This window comes from Pelodiscus sinensis, chromosome 3 (assembly GCF_052426305.1).
Source record: "Pelodiscus sinensis isolate ZL-2025 chromosome 3, ASM5242630v1, whole genome shotgun sequence".
Taxonomy (NCBI): Eukaryota; Metazoa; Chordata; order Testudines; family Trionychidae; genus Pelodiscus; species Pelodiscus sinensis.
This window is the reverse complement of record NC_143054.1, coordinates 114172196-114190696: the sequence shown is the minus strand read 5'-3', so window position 1 is coordinate 114190696 and position 18501 is coordinate 114172196. Positions and strand designations below refer to the sequence as shown.

At 41.8% G+C, this 18501-nt stretch overlaps 1 protein-coding gene across 3 annotated transcripts in view; it reads left to right on the top strand.

Annotated features, from left to right (window-relative positions):
* The window catches only part of TMEM242 (transmembrane protein 242), a 45745-nt gene that overhangs the window by 14367 nt on the left and 12877 nt on the right, over nt 1-18501 (top strand). Inside the window, exons 4-5 of one of the 3 annotated variants that reach the window (XM_075924519.2) lie at nt 5481-5528; nt 6451-6816. The exons of 1 other annotated variant lie outside the window; for it this stretch is intronic. In XM_075924519.2, coding sequence (XP_075780634.1) covers nt 5481-5492 — 12 coding nt within the window. In that variant the 3' untranslated portion in view covers nt 5493-5528; nt 6451-6816. Of the gene's footprint in view, nt 1-5480; nt 5529-6450; nt 6939-18501 lie in introns of those variants that run through there. One more of the 3 variants, XM_075924518.1, reaches the window with a different exon arrangement.

Sequence of the window (18501 nt, the reverse complement as noted above, 5' to 3'; positions counted from 1 at the left end):
GATTTGTTTTCTGTTTGTTTGCATGTTACAGATATTATTTTTTTATTTGTGGATGGTCTTATATCTATCATTCCCATCCCAAAATCACATAGGTTACTAATGTGGTCAGCTATAATGTTTTGGAAAGTTGTAAGTTATTCTGTTGAAAAAAGATCAATAATTTTAAAATGACTCATTTTGAAATATGTTACTGCTTTTATGCAGTTAGGATTCTCAGATTTTAGTACTGTCGAATATATTTAAATATATATTTTGTAAATGTGGGTCCATCCATCCACGTGTCTGTTTGTTCAAGAACTCCTAAATGGAAAGAGCTAGGAACACCAAATTTGGTATGCAGTTCCCTCTTATCATAACTTAAAGCAAGGTCAGATTTGTACAGGGACATTGCTGGCTGTTCCTCTTTGTCAGGGAGTGAGGGAAAACTGCACAGTTTTCTGCATTCCTGACTCTGGCTAGGGAGTGTAGGGGCAGATATGCTATGCACTTTACCCTAGCCACAAAAATTATTTCACTTCATTTTAAAATTATTTCATAACATACATAGGAATCTAGTTCATGAGAGGAGAAAAAGGTAGTGTGTAAACCCACAAAACAACAAGAAAAATACAATTAGTCAATATATTACTAATTTATCTAACTGGCTATTTGCATACATAGATAACTGATTTGTGAGTGCAACCACAATAATTGTAGCCAAAAAAAAATAGCCTACAACAACAGAAGCTGGTTATATAAATACTTTCAGGAGGGAGCCAAAGACATATTTTGAAAGGGAGAGAATATAGCAGTTAAGCCAGAGTAAAACTGATGAGACCTAGGGCATGTCTAGACTATGTTTTTTCCCGAAAGGAGATATGCAAATTATGTGTGAATTTGCATATCTTCTGATTCCATTTTCGAAAGAGGGTCTTTCGAAAGAGAAAGTAGTCTGGATGTGGCTGGGGGGTTTGGAAAAAACCCTTTTTCGAAAAACCGCCTCTTTTTTTTAAGAGACGAATTTGCATATCTCCTTTCGGGAAAAAAAACTTAGTCTAGACATGCAGTAGGCTGATTGTCATATGTTGGTTTTATAAAATCAGTCTTTGATGGGCAATATGGTCTTCACCTGGTACCTTAATATTTTTGAAAATACAGTACAGCCACCCTTATAAAACTTTGGACAGATGGAGATATGAACAAGCTACTATATAATCTCCCTCAAATTTCAAGTATTGGTATTCTCTGAGTGACAGTTAAATGCATTTAAAGAGTTGTTTTGGTTTTGTTGGGCAAGAATTGAAAAAAAGAATAAGAATTCATTAAGATTTCTACACCACCTCCAGGGTTTTAATGGAAGAACTGGTGAGAACAGTGCCTTTCTTATAAAAATCCAGAAATAAGAATCTATTGATTGCAATTCACATGTGAAGAACAGGTCCTCAGGTCACTGAACTTTTGCAATATCCATTGCAGAACAAGACTCTCATTCTTTGAATAATTATTTACCACATTGTACCCTGGACGGAATGGATTTGTAGGGATTCAAGGCACTCTTCAAATAGTCATTAAATTAGCTTCACAGATTCAGTGTTTTAGGGTATTTTCTTCATTTACAGATAAGGAAACCAAGGCCCAAATAAATTAAACAACTTGCAAAGAGTCATACTGGAGATGTTTAGCAAAGCCATGAGTAGAAGAGGCCTGGATTCCTAATTCCAAGTCCTCTCCCTTAAACACAAATCTATTCTCCCTAAATTATAGGATAGTTCTTTAGAGGATTAAATTTATCTTTACTTTAATTTTGTCTCCAGTTACTTAGTAAGCTATTGTGGAATTGGAATATGACATGCTTGTCATTGTTTACATATTACAGCAACTGGCACCATATTGACACTGTCTTAGATACACTAAGTAAGATACTGATCCCATTGAAGTCAGTGGCAAAAATATTGTCAGTTGGGATACAACTTCACTCATATAATAAGTTAGCACTGCTATATCATTAGGATGTGGTTTGCAGGAGGATAACTAAGGATTTCACAACATTTGACCATACAGATGATTCAGGTTGCCGGCTGTCCCATTGCCACATTATGGAAAACTGTCCCATCAATTAACTTGGATTAAAATAGTTAGTTTAAATGGCTGTCATTGAAGGCTATATGTTGGGAACCTGTGTTGTGGAGTGAGGTCAAGATTGCCTTTATCTTGCTCTGCTGGCAGTAGGACACCTGGCAAGAGGTGATTAACATTTTCATTGATGTTGCCGAAGCCAGGCACATATTCTGATAAGATTAGAACCCAATATCTAAAGGCTATTTCTCATTATCAAATTTCTTTTGTCCATTGCTAAACTATACATTTCTAAAAGTTTCATAATATTGTTCCTGACCAGTACTTAAAATATTCACCTTTTACAGTTGATCTTTATACAATAATTGCTTGGGCCTGCCCATGTTCTTTGCTTATATAAGGAAGGCAAATTGCAAACCCTTCACCAAGTGATTACTTTTGTGATTAGTGAGCCAGCAAATACATTTCCCAAATGCTGTCCTATTTTCCCATTGGCTACGCAGTAGAACCAGGGCCGGCCCACAACATTTTGGCACCTGAGGCGGGGAGCTCAAATGATGCCCCCATGCTTCCTCACTTGGACCAAAACTTTGAAAGGTCTCAATTCTGCCTTCTTCCTGTTCTACTCTTCTCATGGCACTCCACTATCTCTGTGCATCTAGAGCAGAGAGAATACATATGCACCAGCAGCAGACACAATTTTCTACACTCTGGGTCCTAGTGGCGCCCTCCCCCTCCTCCCCCACAATCTGACACCTGAGGTGACCGCCTCAGATTGCCTCATGGTAAGGCCAGCCCTGAGAAGAACTTTGGAGTTACAAACCTAAGCACCAAATATCATATTTTTAAAGACATAGGTCCTTGAATCTTTCACAATGCTGAAGAATTGGATATGTGTCTGGATTGTTGTATTTGCATTTCATTTTTAGTTGCTGGATGATGAAAATAGCACGAGGAAACTTCCATTATTTCCATTCCATAAATGGTTTCATATTTTTATTCATTAGTGGTATGGCAGCCCCTAATGACTACAATTAGGGTATGGGCCATATTGTGCTAGACACTAGGAAACAAACAGGAAGATGTGTGTCTTTCCCTACAGAACTCACGATCAGAACCTGAATTAAGAAAAAAGATGGAAAAATATAAGTAAGACTGGCATTGGTTTATCTAGCTTCCTTTGGGGCATAAGCCCAAACTTTCCAAAAGAATTTTTAAAAGTTAGATTGTAAAAGACAATGGTGGATTAATGGTCACATTTCCTTTTTGTTTAAACTACAAAAGGACATATTACATAGGAGGTTTAGTCAACAAAAGATATTGATCCCGAGCTGGCTTCAAAAAACCTAATTGTTCATTTTACAAATGCAAAAGAAACTCTGATAGTAAATTTGGTCTGTTTGTGGCTAACATCTACAGATGACAGAATATTGGACGGCACTGGAACACATTTTGAAACCATTGCATGTGGTTTTAGCCATTCAACAACTATAACTTTTCTCTAAGTAAACTGTAACCTAGATCTTTGGCTTAATTTGAGGATAAAATAGTACAAGGAGAGAGGCTGAACAATAGGGATGTCAATGTATAGTTGACTACATGATTAACTGATAAGCCTGGGCAGTAGCGGGGAGGAGGAGGGAAGCAAGAACTGGTGCCTATGGGGAATCAGCTTTTATGCCAGCTCCCCATGAGCACCTGATTCTGTGAAGCCACCTCCCACCCTCATCCCAGTGCTGCAGCCTCTGATATAGAGGCAGCAGCATGGAGGGTGAGGGGGGCAGGGAGGAGCTGGTACATGCAGGAAGTCGGCTTTCACGCCAGCTCCCCTCATGTATCGGCTCCCGCAGAGCTGCTTCCTCCTCTCCTCCACCATCAGAGGCAGTCATAGTCAGAGGCTACTCCATGGGATGCAAGTGCAGCCCCTGTCCATGGGGAGCTTGTGCTCCTCACAGACAGGGACTGCTGCTGCTCCTCCATGCTGCTGCCTCTATATCAGAGGCAGCAGTGCAGAGCAGCAGGGCAGGAGACAGTTTGCATGGCTCCCATCTGCCATCCCTCTCTGCTGCCTCTCATACAGAAACAGCAGTGCAGGATGGCAGGGCACATGATTTTGTGTGGTTACATGATTATTGAATTACATGGTACCTAATATCCCTACTGAACAAATATGGGTTTAAGCTGGATTTGCTATCCTCTGATTCTGACCCGGTGCACTAATACTGGCTATCAAATGCACTAAAGGGCTGTTACAGCATGATGCGAACATCATAGAGAAAGTATGTCCTGCCTTTTAATACTCTGCTATGTTGGTTGCTGGGATGGGACATATAGGAGCTGCTTTGCCACCTAAGGAGTCCTTCCATAGCTGGCTAAATTGCTTTGGGGTCCATTTACCACTGGCAATGTGTTGCAAATTAGCCCAGAGATAGAAGAAACTGGCCCAATTCATTCACGAATAGGAAGTATTCACATTTAATACAGAGCATTATGTACTTGAAACAGCAAAGTATCAAAATAATTACCATGAATGTAAAAGGTATCCATCTCCTAAACAGCTTCAGTGAACATTTTATTTAATTCTAAAGCATCTTCTTGTGGTCATTTTTGCAGCTTAATTACTGTGGCTAATATTACAATTAAAAAAGGCCTGGAAGGAGTAGTTGAGTCACAGGCTCATACTGAAAGATAATTAGCACTTTGGGTATATAGAGAAAAAGCACCTCTAATTAAATGATTCATGTAACATAAATTAATACTGCGATCTGAATAAAGTGCTTCTGATTTTCTATTTATACCATTTCCTATTTATATTGTTTATGAGAGCAGCAAGCTGCATACTGAAATTTCAATGTGCATGTTAAATCATCTTTTTAAAATACTGATTTTCATTGTGTTATCAGTTTGACATTTCTCTAGGGCAGAAATACGGCAATATTGGATTGGCTCAAGCCCATGAGCAATAGCTTAAAGAAAAAGGGCACTGAGTATAACCTTGAACTTCATCATCATGAAAAGGGTGTTCTGGCAAGGATTCATATTGAACACTCGGATTTTATTCCTGTGTTAATTTCATCTCAGTCTCTATGAGGATTTTTGACAGGACATTAACCAATGCCTTGGAAAACAAGAAAGCTTATTAGCAGCTTGAGACATCCAGGGAAAGGGGGTAAGGTGGGCAATTAATATTTAACTGTGTGAGATTGGTAGTATCCTTTGAGCAAGAGAAGAAAGTACAAAAATTACTGGTGTGAATTACCATGTCTATGAATTGTCTGGACTCTTTAGAAAATGCAGTTATTTTCTGTGCATTGTATTTGTTTTAAAGAATCCCATTAATGGGACAATATAGTGAATCAAGTAAACAAGAAAATTAGAAAATCTGAACTGAAAACATCAAGAAATTATCACGTTATATTTTTCAGGAAACAGGATAAAGAGAGTCAACCCACCATTTCCTAGAGCAGCCTGATGTATGTATGCTGAATATGTTTGGAGTTGCTCTCAGGCATCTCCAAAAGAGCAGTTTATGTAACTACCTATACACAGCTGACAGAGGACGTAAGTGGGAGATAGATAACAAGCTCCCATTGACAAACTATGGGAGTTGATTACCTAACGTTCCTTATGCCTTTGAAAATCTCCTCCTGCAATATCTTAGTCCTCTGAAAAATTTGGCTCTCCTGTAAATATTAAGTGTCCCATCTAACTTATCCATGTACTTCTAATCTCGTCATCATAGTAACGAGGCTCTTTATCAATGAACTAAACCACTGTTTCTAACTGTATATGGTTAAAAATTAAATTTGTGCAAGCTACATACTCTGAACAGCACCCCTGAGACTACCATGTAGTAATAATAAAATATTCTCAGACTAATATCTGTTTTCTGTGGATCATCTTCATTCACGGTCATAGAGCTGAGCTGAAATTACTCACTCAGTTGATCTCAGACTGAGATTTTCTTTGGTTTGCTCATATCTGACAGGTATTCCATACATCTCAATATGCAAAACATATACAAGTTGAACCTCATCCGTGGTCTAGCATGATTTTCTAGTTAGCCAAATGCCCACTTGCCATGAGGTGGCCAAGTTTCCCGTGGTCTCATAAAGTTTGGTTACAGCCACCAGACCTGGCTCTCAGTGTTCTGTGCTGTTATTTAGCTCTAATGAATCCATAAATGTCTTCTAAGAGCCCAGTAAGCAGTGGAAGTGATAGTAACGCTGCTAGATAATACTGACCTCGCATGGTTCCACAGATTCAGCACTGGTCACGTCCCAAGAATGCCAGACTAGAGAGGTTCAATCTGTATAATTATTTCATGGCAAGTTTACATGAAGTTTGTTCCATGTTCCATGGTCCTTTTTTTAATTTTTTTTTTTTTTTTTTTAGGGGAGAGGGTTTGTTCTAAAGAGGAGGCAAAGGGGAGAAGAAAATAATATTAGAAAGATCCCAAGTATGAAGCAGATTGGAATTGTTCATTAATATTTCATCACCTATAATCTCTTTTTCTGACTCTTGAAACCTTGCCAAAATAAATCAGTAAAGGGAAAGTGCACTAGTACATTAAAGGATCAATGACTAACTGAATATTGTTAGTAATCTTGATCAGGTATTTTTAGAGCACCATCATGTTTGAAAACTTATAGAGACACGAAGTACTGCCTTTTGTAAATCATACTTAAGAAATTAATTTCAGTTTTTCATTACAGTGGCGCCAACTCATGTTGTTGTCATTAAAGCAAGTCTGTAATTCCATTATGCTGTAAATGGGGTTTCATTTTTAGATCAGAAGTAAAGTTTAAAACTAACCACTGGTATTGTATCCACATCTGTATTTAGCGGTCAATTCTAGTCTCTAGAAAAATGGTATAAATTCTCTTGACTGTGTACAGCTTTTATTTTAAACCTTTTTTGCTCTGGTAGTTGGTTTGCACTAACTGATATACAGTGGACAAAATGAGGCAAATACACACGAGCATGAACCCTTTACTTTAGAATGCTTTGTTATACTCACAGAACTAAAATATGCTTAATTTTTCATCAAAGTTTATAGTTCCTTGATACTTGGAACAAACATGTCCCACGTCCTGTAATGAGCTCAGTGTAAGTACAGAGGTCTGACTAGGGATGTTAAATTGTATTTAATCAGCTAATTGAGTAGTCAGTAGAATGTCTGTTGACTATTCAATTAGTTGATAAGGGGGGAAACTGCAGAGCTGCAGCAGGGTTAGCTACTGGCCCCAAGAGCTAGCCCCTTTTAAATTTAAAAGGCAGAGGCATACCCGGGAGACTGAGTGCAAACCAGGAATCAGCTGTCCCGGCTTGCACAGACAATGTGCCTCTGCTTTTTAAATGTATTAAGCGCCTAGCGGTGCTTAGTACATTTAAAAAGTAGAGGCGCAGCGACTGGGACCTGGCATGGTCAGGAATCAACTGATGCCCAGTCCCCCACTAGTCTGCCTCTCCTACCCCCTATGGACACAGTGCTGGGGGGAACCAGCTTTTAAGCCAGCTTCTCCCAGCACCAACTCCTGCTCGCCCACTTGTTGCCTCTCTCTGATAGAAGTAGAAAGGGGGGGAGCGACTAGTTGAGTCACTACTCAACTGCCTGATAGGCATATGCAGGGCTTGACAAGCAGCGGTGAGCCCCGCTCACCAGCCGTGCGGTTCGGCATGCTACGCATGCGCTTACTGCGCTGCGCAGCTGTGCCGGCTTCTAATCTGCTCACCACGGGCAAGTAGATTACACTGATTGTCGAGCCCTGGGCATATGCATATCGAGTAGTCAACTAGTCGCTTACATCCCTAGGTCTGACTAGGCAGTGCTTGTTCAGGCCTGTAAGTGTTGCCCACATTGTGTTGCCTGTCATCTTTTCATATTTAGTCCTATGCTGCATTCATCATTTTAGATCAGCTAGGCCTCCTCAGACACTCAGAATTTGTAGCCACAAATTCAGTTTCCCAACCTTCCTGCGGCTAGGTAAAATTGAGATCTTAAGAGAATGTTGCTGTACAAAACAATTCATTCTGCTGTCCTAGTATTAAGAAAAGACAATATTTACAGTGTTCCGTGCTCCTTTGACAAAGTACATTTCATTCTTAATCAATTGAATGCAGGGTCTGATAGTATTTTTATCTATTTAATGGAATAGTTTTGTCAAACAAGGTTATGTTGTTTATTGTAAAAATAAAAAGTACTAACATAGGAATATCTTTTTAAATATTACATCTCTAGCTTAAATCTTAAAATGAAAATAGTTACAAAAATACAGATAAGGAAGAAATCACAAAATCTCTCCTTGTGACAAAACATCTCTCGATTTATCTTTGCAAGAGCAAGACATATTCTTTCCATCAGTTATTTCCTTCCCCTGAAAATTTAATATTTTAAAGAATACTAGGGGGCTGCTCCCTCTACTCACCCTATTCCCTTCTCTCTGGCTGCTTTCGCTTCATTGAGAGAGCCTGTTGATGCTGATGACATCATTCTGTCACCTGGCAGGAACATTCTGTCATCCATCAGGAAAAACCTTTTTATACATAGATTCTATTTTGCCTAAGAAGTATGTATATTTATTTTTAAAGGGCTTTAAATTCGGGGTTTAAATTCAGACCCGATACAAGAAGTAAGTTAGGTCTGAATTTGACCTAGTATGTTCTCCCTTATTTCATTTTCTTCTAAGTTAAGAAATAGATTTTTTTTCAGTTGTGCTCCTACTACTCTCCTAATCTTAAATGTCTTTTAATAAATTGTATATGCCAATATACAACACCTCCCAGACTAATTTATTCAATATTACCTATTTACTGAATAATATCTTTTATTACTTCCAAAAGATTTCCTGGTCTCTTTGATGATAATTTTATCGTGTTTAAGTTGTAATTAAGTTACAGGCAACCATTTTCTCATTTGAATACATTTACATGGAAATTACCGTATTCATAAATCAACTCTTGCAGAATCCAGACAAACAAGCTATTCTCCTAGTCTGGTATGAAAGGCTAATGTTCTGAAGCCTTTAAAATCATTCAGGCTTATGATTAATTCTATCACTTTTGGTCAAATCCATTTTCCCTCACTCACACATTGTCCCATTTGGCCCTGTGCCTGTAGCTAATACTCAGGGAAATGGCTGTCAAATGTTAACAAGATCACTACTATTCAATGGTGTTATAGAAAAACTAGAAATAAATTTCACACTAGGTGTGTCTGATATATTTTACAGTGTAAAATGACTGAGACCAGTGTTCCCTCTAACTTTCCCTCCCCTGAGCATAATTAATTTTATTTTGTGCACCAATGTGGAGGTGATCTGTGACATATCACTTTCATATTGGTGCATATAACACAATTCATGTGGCAGGAGTGAGGGCAAAGAGTTCAGAATGCAGGTGAGGGCCCAGGCTTTGTGGGGAGGGTTAGAGTGCAGGAATGTGAGGGCTCTGGCTGAGGATGTAGGCTCTGGGATGGGGCTGAGGTTGAGAGGTTCAGGGCTGGCACAGAGGGTTGGAGTGCAAGGATTCTGACTGGGGATGAGGGGCTTGGGGTATAGGAGATGTTCAAGTTTGGGGAGGGGCTCAGTGTTGGGGTACAGGAGGGTACAGCCTCTGAGGGTATGGGCTTCAGGCTGAGGCCAGGTATGAGGGGTTTGGGGTGTAGGAGGTGTCTCTGGGCTGGGGGTTAGGGCTCGGGCTTACTTGTGCAGCTCCTGGTCAGCGACACTCAGGTAGGCTACCTGGTGCCTGCCTGTCCTAGGGCAGCTAGCTGTGTCCCAGAAGCAGCCAGCAGGTATCCTGGAGGCATATAGTCAGGTAATTTGAATGTGTTGAAGTGTGCTAATTAGTAAGTATTAGTAGATGAGGAGATTTGTCACCTTAAGGAAATTAGTTTCCCTTTTATTTCATGACCTGCCCTTCTGACAGCTCTGCATTCCAGACTGGGTAATATATTAGTGACTAGTAACATTTGTATTTTTCCAACACTGAAATGATATAGTGTAATTTTTTTGTAAACCAGGTATGTCTGTGCTACGGGCTTACCTTTCACATGGCATCAACCTGTGTGAAAACTGAGAGTTAAATATTTTTAAAATATTGTAGCATACAGACATGCAATGTTCTATCAAAAAAGAATAAATCATTCCTATCTTTCTGGTTAATTTTATAATTAATATTTGTGGTTTAATCAATGCAATGTTTTGCACCTGTTTTAATTAATGTAAAAAAACCACATGCTTCCAAAATGTTGAATTAGTTAGAATATGAACTGTACAAATAATTTTTTGAGCAAATTCTCAAATGCTTGTTTGAAGGTAAACTTTTTGAGGAAAATTTAGACAGGCCCTACAGTATTGCAAAAAGATATTACAGTATGAAGTTGGGTATGAAAATGGATTAAACTGGAAAAAGAAAATTGGTAGCTTTTTCAAGCTCTACCCACAAAATAAGCTCCAGCAATTGTAGTTTTCAAAAGGAGACACTACAAACAGTATATTTTTCTGTTTAAACATAGTTGTGTGTGTTCTTCAACTCCAGTGTGTGTGTGTGTGTGTGTGTGTGTTTCTTTGAGCTCTTGAACTTGGCTCCTTTTTTTGGCAAGGCTTAAATAGCTTCTGCTAGGCAATTTGTGATTAACATCTTTTCAAGTGAGTTAAAAACATTAGTCGTATCTTGAAATACCACACACTTGTGAATACAAAATTATACATTTGTAGTAGATTATTTTATTCCTCACATAAGAAAGGAGAGGGATGACCAAAGATCTGCACAATGTTGACATTAGGGATGTTAAATTGCAAGTAATTGACTAATTGAATAATCGATGCATTTTGCATCAGCTATTCGATTAGTTGATAGGGCGCCTCTGCCTTTGAAGTATAGCAACAGCCCTGGCTGTTGCTACGCTTCAAAAGCAAAAGCGATGTTCGGAGCCCGGGATCAGTGGGGGACTCCCCCCGCTGAACCCAGCCTCCATGAGGTGCTGCCACTTTGAAACACCGCAGGGAGCCCGGCATCAGGCTCCTAGCAGTGTTTCAATGCGGCAGCACTGCATGGAGCCCAGGGTCTGCGGGAAAGTCCTCAGCTGATCCCGGGTTCTATGCAGAACTGCCACTTTGAAACACCATATGCAGCATTTGAAAGCTGGCCCCGGGCTGCATGCGCCGGTTCAAAGTGGCAGCACCGTGTGGATCCCAGGATCTAGCCCAAGGCTCCACACGGCGCTGCCTCTTTGAAGTATTCCCGCCTCTTCCCCCCCCTTGCTGCCTCTTTGTGATAGCGGCAGCAAGGAGTGGAGGGAGGAAGTAACTAGTCAACTAGTCCTTCACATCCCTAGTTGACATCTTAAATTATTATCACTAGTAATCTGAATCAACGCCTCACTAAGATGAATGGGGCTATTGTTACAGATTCTCTGTAGACTTGGGTGGCTCTTGTTTTATGTATTTGAGCTTTTCTTTCCAACCATAAGAGTTGAAGAAATGATTAAGAAAAAAATGAAAGCTGAGATTCTGTAGAACAAGACAGCAACTTCAGAGAGGCACCAGTGTGGCGTATGGGCATGCGTGCGAAGACACAGCTAACAATCTGTACATACGTTAGCTGTTCTTTCCACTGTGCCTGTGATATTATACAACTCTCCCAAGAGATTATCTGATTGTTAATATTGTCAAAGCAGTCAAGACAGCTCTCCAGCCGTGTGCTAATAAAGGCCTGATGAATAAAAATGCTTGTCAGTATGTTGCCTCCACATTAGTGCTTGCATATGCTTGGGCTGAGATCAAGAAGAAAAGAAGGGAAGCACCCACAGTTCGTGATGGAGGTTTAGAACAATAATAATGCAGCTGCAGCAGGGGTTGCAAAGTAAACTTCTGATAATCCGGCCCCTTTAGGACCCAGGGGGTGCCGGATTATCAGATATGCCAGACTATCGGAAGAGGGGGTATGAGGAATCTGGGGAGGGGTGGGATGCCACCCCAGACCCTTCCTAGCCCCCCCTTCCGATAGTCCGGCTCTGCCCCAGGCGTCTCCGATTCAGCTGCTGCTGGTCAGTTTCAGCAGAGGCTGAATCCGGGACGCCTGGGGCAGAGCAGCTGGGGTGTTGCCCTTCGGCGCTGCGAGACCAACCCAGCAGCACCCCAGCTGCTCTTGGGCTCTGCCCCGGGCTTCCTGGAGTCAGCCACTGATCAGTTTCAGCAGCGGCTGACTTGGGGACGCCTGGGACAGAGTAGCTGGGGTGCTGTCCGGTTGGTCCCGCAGCGCCACACCTCGGCGCTGTGGGACCAACCCAGCAGCACTCCAGCTGCTCCTCCCCAGGCGTCCCCAAGAGCAGCTGGGGTGCTGCCGGGTTGGTCCCACATCCCCAAAGGGTAGCACTACGGGACCAACCAAGCAGCACCCCAGCTGGTTCAGGTTAGAAGACTTTTATTTTACAAGTTCTAAATCGGGGAAGTGGTATTTGCTGAGAGAGTCTTTTCAGGGCGAATTGCTCCAAACCAGGGCCACTTACAGCCCACAACTGGGGTTCTCCTCTATAAGACACCAAACCAATCAGACAGAGCACTTCAGCTGCCAATCTGGCCAGCAGGAAGCCTCACAGCAAAGCCCCTCAGACACTCCAGCTTTCTCTGTGCCAGAACCAGACCTGGACCTTACACAGGTGAGAGGTTATAAAACCCAGCCTCTCCAACTCCGAACAGATTCTCCCAGTCCCACAGACCCAGGCCAATTTGTACCTCAGATCTTACCCACAAGAGTACGCTGGGCCAATCCTTTAGAATCTAAAATCTAAAGGTTTATTAATAAAAGAAAGAAAAGGGCTGAGTGTGAGACTGTTAAAGAGAATGGATTACATACATCAATCAAATGCTTGATGCAGGCTCTTAGCAGCTGGCTAAAAAGTCTCTGGTGTAAATCCTGTATCAGGATGGGTTAGCAAATCCTTCCCGGCTCTCTGTCCCTAGCAAGGATGCATCTGGAATCAGGAGCAGGAGTGAAGACAAATGGAGGCAGCTTCACTACATTTTTAAATTTCTCTTGCCTCCCAAACTAGAGCTGGGTCACATGATCAAGTGACCTGTCTGTTTCATATGCAAGTAGCCATGATGCACTGGCCGATTTGCATGTTTCCAGGTGCATTCCTCAGGTGTGTATTGGCAAGTCTGAGTGCCATTGTCCATGAAGCATCGCTAATTAGCACAGCCATTCACCGAATAATAATTCCTCACAATAGGTGGTCCAGGCCCATTGCTCCCTCCCACACAGAGAACATTTAAAATACAAGAATAGAACCCATATTCATAACTGCACATACAAACCTCATACAAGTATATGAGTAGCATACATGGAATCAGCAGAGCATAAACTTTCATTTGACACCTCACATGACCCACTTTGTACAGAATTAGGAGCAAACACCATCCATGGGTGCAGCAGTGATCTGCCTGTTCACATTAAAATCCAATAAAATGACAAGTGATAATTGTAAGAGGGCGAGGCTATGTCTACACTATGGGGGGTTACCGGGATAGCAGAGGTAACCTGGAAAAACTCCGCCGCATCCAGGGAACTCTGCTTTTTTTTGCAGAAGAGCTGACACGCTCTTTTGGCAGCCCTGTCTTCCTCCTCCCATGAGGAAGAAGGGCTCTTCCGAAAGAGGAAGCTTTTCTGAAATTTGGCTCAGTGTAATAAACAGGCCACATTTCGGAAAAGCTCCTTCTGAAAAAACTATTGGAAAAAGGAACACAAATTGCAGAGCGCAATTTGCATACCTTTTTCTGATAGCTTGGTTACGTCTACACTTCAGTGATCTACCTTCAGCACAGAGAGGCATATGTTCCAGTGACTCTCAGGATTGAATACGAACAGTAAAGACCACACAAGCATTTCGTTTTGTCCCTTGTAGTGGGACATGCCCTCTGGGCTCCCTATGACTACAGATTTGGTGGAGTTGTCTGCTTCCCAAGATGATATATTAATGAACAGATCATTATCTTGGTCTCTTTAACAAACTATATAAATCTCTATAGCCAGCATGAGCTTTTCTCTGAGCTCCCAAATGGAAAAAATACTCCAGTGTGATATTTCCCTTATTAAGCAACTCCCCTATCGCCACTCCTCCTTCAGACCCTACTGTGAACTACTTCAAAACTCTTCTTCTACTGGTAAGTCCTGTGTGTCATGCCCCTACTTCTCCTGGGTTTTTTTCTAGCAGAACATTTGACTCCAACATAGTGTTCCATACACAGATCCCTTCATTCTTAATAGGAGCAATTGAAGGCAGGCAGAGCTTTCAGTTAGGACATGAGACAAATGCAAATGCAATTTCGTTTAAACTCAGTTTATCGGGCTATAGTGGGGTCTAATGGGGGATCTACATGGGTGTTCTCATCCTCTTTTCTTTATATGCTGAGCTCCAGCACATTGCTTAGTAGTCAAAATCGTGCTTTTCACAGCATAGTGCTGGTTTTAATTCAGTCAAAGCAGTGCCAAACAATGGCAGGATTTGGCTCTAGTCAGTAATTTCTGATAATTATGTTTTATTAAGTGGAGAAATAGAGATCTACGGTGACACTGGCCCAATAGTCTACCTTTTCCCACACTAATGTATACTGTTCTGTTTATATTATATCATTAGATTTTTAATTCTTCAGATATTAATGAAACTGATATATCCCACATATCATGTGGATTAGCACTGATTATTGAGCAGGTCTTACCCACATGTCCAGGGTCATCATATTTGCCGTCAGCAAGGAATTTTCTCCCAGATCAGATATGTGGCGACTCCAGGGTTGTGGGTTTTTTCCCCTTCCTCTGCTGCATGGGGAATGGGTCAGTTTAGGGGTGGGCAATTATATTTGACCAGGGGGCACTTCAGAAATTTTTGAAGTGGCTCTGGGCCATGCCAGAAGGGGCAGGACCAGGATACTTCCCTGAAGTCTTTGTCCCCCCCACACTCAGAGAGAACCACCAGCTGTTCTGAACAGCTGGCAGATCCCTCTAGGTGCTGAGGTGGGAGGAGACTTCGCATGCTTCCCCATCCACTCCCAGGCCAATCGGGGTAGGAAGGTGAAGTATACAAAGTCTTCTCCTGCCCTGCCCCCATCCTGCAAGGACACTGCAGGGCAGAAGGACATTTTGCATGCTCCTCCCACACCCAAGCCACAATTGGCCTGGGGGTGTGGAGAGCATGCGAAGTACCTCACCCCCTGCCCTCAGACACATGGTGCTTAGAGTCAGCTGTAGACTCTAAGCCAGGATTTATTCTTAAGTGCCATATGCTCTCTGGCCCCTAGGCCCTGATTGGCCTGGGGGTGGGGGAGTGGCAGGAACTCCGCAGGCTGGATCAACCCACTTGGCGGGCTGAATCCGGCCCACAGAGGCCCTTTTGCCCATCCCTGGGTCAGTTGCCGGTTTGAACTAGAGTAAATGATGGACTCTCTGACGAATTGGAGCCAATGGGAGCTGCAAGGCTCTGTGGCCTTTAGATAAACACACTGGAGCAGCCTGCTGGCAGCTTTCTCAAAGTGGCTCTGTAGGCACAGAGCCTGGTGGCTTCCATTGGCTCCACTTTGTCATTTATAGCCAAGGGGAGCGGTGGGAATCTGCATAGCCTGGAATCTGCATCACTTTGAGAAACAGAGCTCTAGAGAGTTAAATATTTGCATTTAAGTTCAGTAAGTACATGATAAGATCAGGAGAGGAGAAACAAAAACAGGACAGTGGTTAGTATTCACCAGTGGCAGTTTTCGTTTGTACAGAATGTAAAGCAAAGAAGTTCATCTGAATACATTTATGATGCAAGTCATTTTTTATTTTTGTATTATTTCAGTGGGTTCTTTGGCAAACCCTTTAACATAATACACAGAAAAGGGCTGAATATCAAAACAGCATCATCTAGGGTTTAATAATTAGTTTCCAGAGATCGCTCCCAAGTATCTCAGTCTCTAGAAACTCATATTGTAACATTGCTATCCTTCCCTTAGTCGAGTATTGCATGTTTTAGACATAATTGTTTTGACCAGGAGTTTCTGATATTTTTTTCCTGTTTCCAGGGAAACAAGTACATGCATTTTGGAAAGTTATCAATTACCATAATGTGAGCAGAGGCACAGACCTGCAAAATGTTCTGTTAAAAATGTATTAGTTTGTTTAATATGTAATAGAGGAATGATTAAGTACCAGGCCAAAAAAAAATCAACTTTAATTGGCTGTCTACTAATTGGTTGTCTACTAACTGTTAACTTTTAAGAGTGAACTTAAAGTTCCTTTGCACATAAAAATGTTAAGGCTGCAATAGTGATTCTAGTTTGTTTCAGACTTGTGTGCCTAAACTTAGATCCCTCCTTGCATACTTAGGTACCTAAATAAAAATGTGCCTGCATCCCCTATTGGCTTCAGTAGTATTTGTGATACTCAGATCTTAAAGCTTTTGAACTTCATTGATCTGACCCTGGTAGCAATGTACTAGCCATAAAACTAATCTAATTCTGACATGCGAAAATATGTGGGGAGGAAATGGTGAGCAACTCACGTAACTTGTCTTCTGCATACATGGAAGTAGATCCCTGCAATGGGATTGGGATCCCACAGGACCTGCTTCAATAATAGCAGGAATGTGGGAGTGGGTACTGCCTAGCAGGATGGGAATGGCTTTAAATATTCCTGTGCTGGGCCCTACCTGGAACTATAGAATTAAAACCATAGGCTGCTATGATATTTAAAAGCTATTTAAGGGTTAACAGAGGTGGCTCAAGGAAAGGACAGTGATGCTTGAGTTGTTTTTACAGTTTTGGTATAATTAAGGGTGAAAATGATGTCTGCAGTTATTGTGATCTATTATAGTGCACAGCTATAAAGGCAGAGGTGTTTATTAGCCCGGGTTATTAATACTGGTAAAAAATCAAGGTTGTACTTAATTCTATGCAAAACAAAATCTTCCCTAGGAGACTAGCCAGCAGAGCAGGAGCATGCTTATCTAACATCCACCATCTAGCGACAGAGCTAGCTAATGACCAAATTGGAGAGAACAGCATCTGCATTGTGTGTTGCACCACAGCTACATCTGCTGGCAGGAGATAAAATAAACACACTTATAATTACATTTTAGTTTTACTTGGATTCTTTTTGTAAGTTTACACAAAGACATTTAATACACATTTACCTTGAGTATTTGTGTTTTGTGGTGTCTGCAGTTATTGTGACATTTTAGCAAGTATTGTAGTAATGATAGGATAGTACTGGTACTGGCAAGTGTCTTTCTTGAATTACTGCCAGAGAATCTTCATCGGTACCACGTTTCTTTGGAATGCATTGCCAGATATATTGAATTGTGTGATGGGAACAGGTGTCTGTCACAGTAAGGTTTATGACCTTTCAATGCATTGTATCACATACAGGAAGTCAGAATGTAAACTAATGAAAAATCTAGCACATTTACTTCTGCATTTTATAGTGTAATTTTTCCAATCATTTGGTTTCATTAACATGTTCATGTGATTCAAAAGCAGCTGCAAAGCATTAATCTGCAGCTTGGGTGGTGAAGTTTCTTTACTGGCTTGAAAACAAAGGGTAGGACATAGTCTGAATGTTATGTCCCTAAGCCTTCATTAACAAGACCAGAGGTGAGCAATCATTTTTGAAGGGGGGGCCACGTCACAAATGTCTGAAATGGCTCTGGGCTGCCGCAGAAGGGGCGGGGCCTCAGGCAAAAAGGGCAGGGCCAGAACTCTTCCTGTGCTCCCCCCACAAACCCTGATTGACCTGCGGGTGGGGGAGCGTGTGAAGTCTTTGCCTCCTACCCCCGGGCTCCTAGAGGGTACCGCCAGCTGTTTTGAACAGCTGTCGGTTCCCTCTAGGTTCCGCCCACCTGTGGAGGTGGGAGGAGACTTTGTGCACATCCCCTGACCCAGGCCAATCAAGATGTGAAGTCTTTACCCTCCCCCCCCCACGCTGCAAGGGGCGCACGGCACCTACAGTGAACAGCCAGCTGTTAAAAACAGCTGGCGGTTCCCTCTGGTGCTGCATGCCCTTAGCAGAAGGAATAGACTGTGTGCTCCTCCATCCCTAGGTCTTGATTAGCCTAGGGATGGTGGTGCGGCAGGGTAGCCATGAGCCGGATCAACCAGCTTGGCAGGCAGGATGCAGCCCATGGAAGTTCTTTTGCCCACCCCTGAACAAGACTGTGCACTACCAAGACTCTGCACTACTTGTGCCTGATGTAGGAGCAACCATAGAATAGTTATTGACTTGCTAATATTGCAGCTGTATGCTGGTGGCCCAAGTCACCAGCTGGGGACAGACAATCAGCCATGCCCATATTAGGCATTTTGTCCTTTTCTTTAGGGCTCTGTTTACTGTAGGTAGAAAGAATGTGCACAAAGTAACTCAAATAGTCTATTTAGGAGTTAAGATTGGGGTTCTCTGACCTCCAGCTAGGAC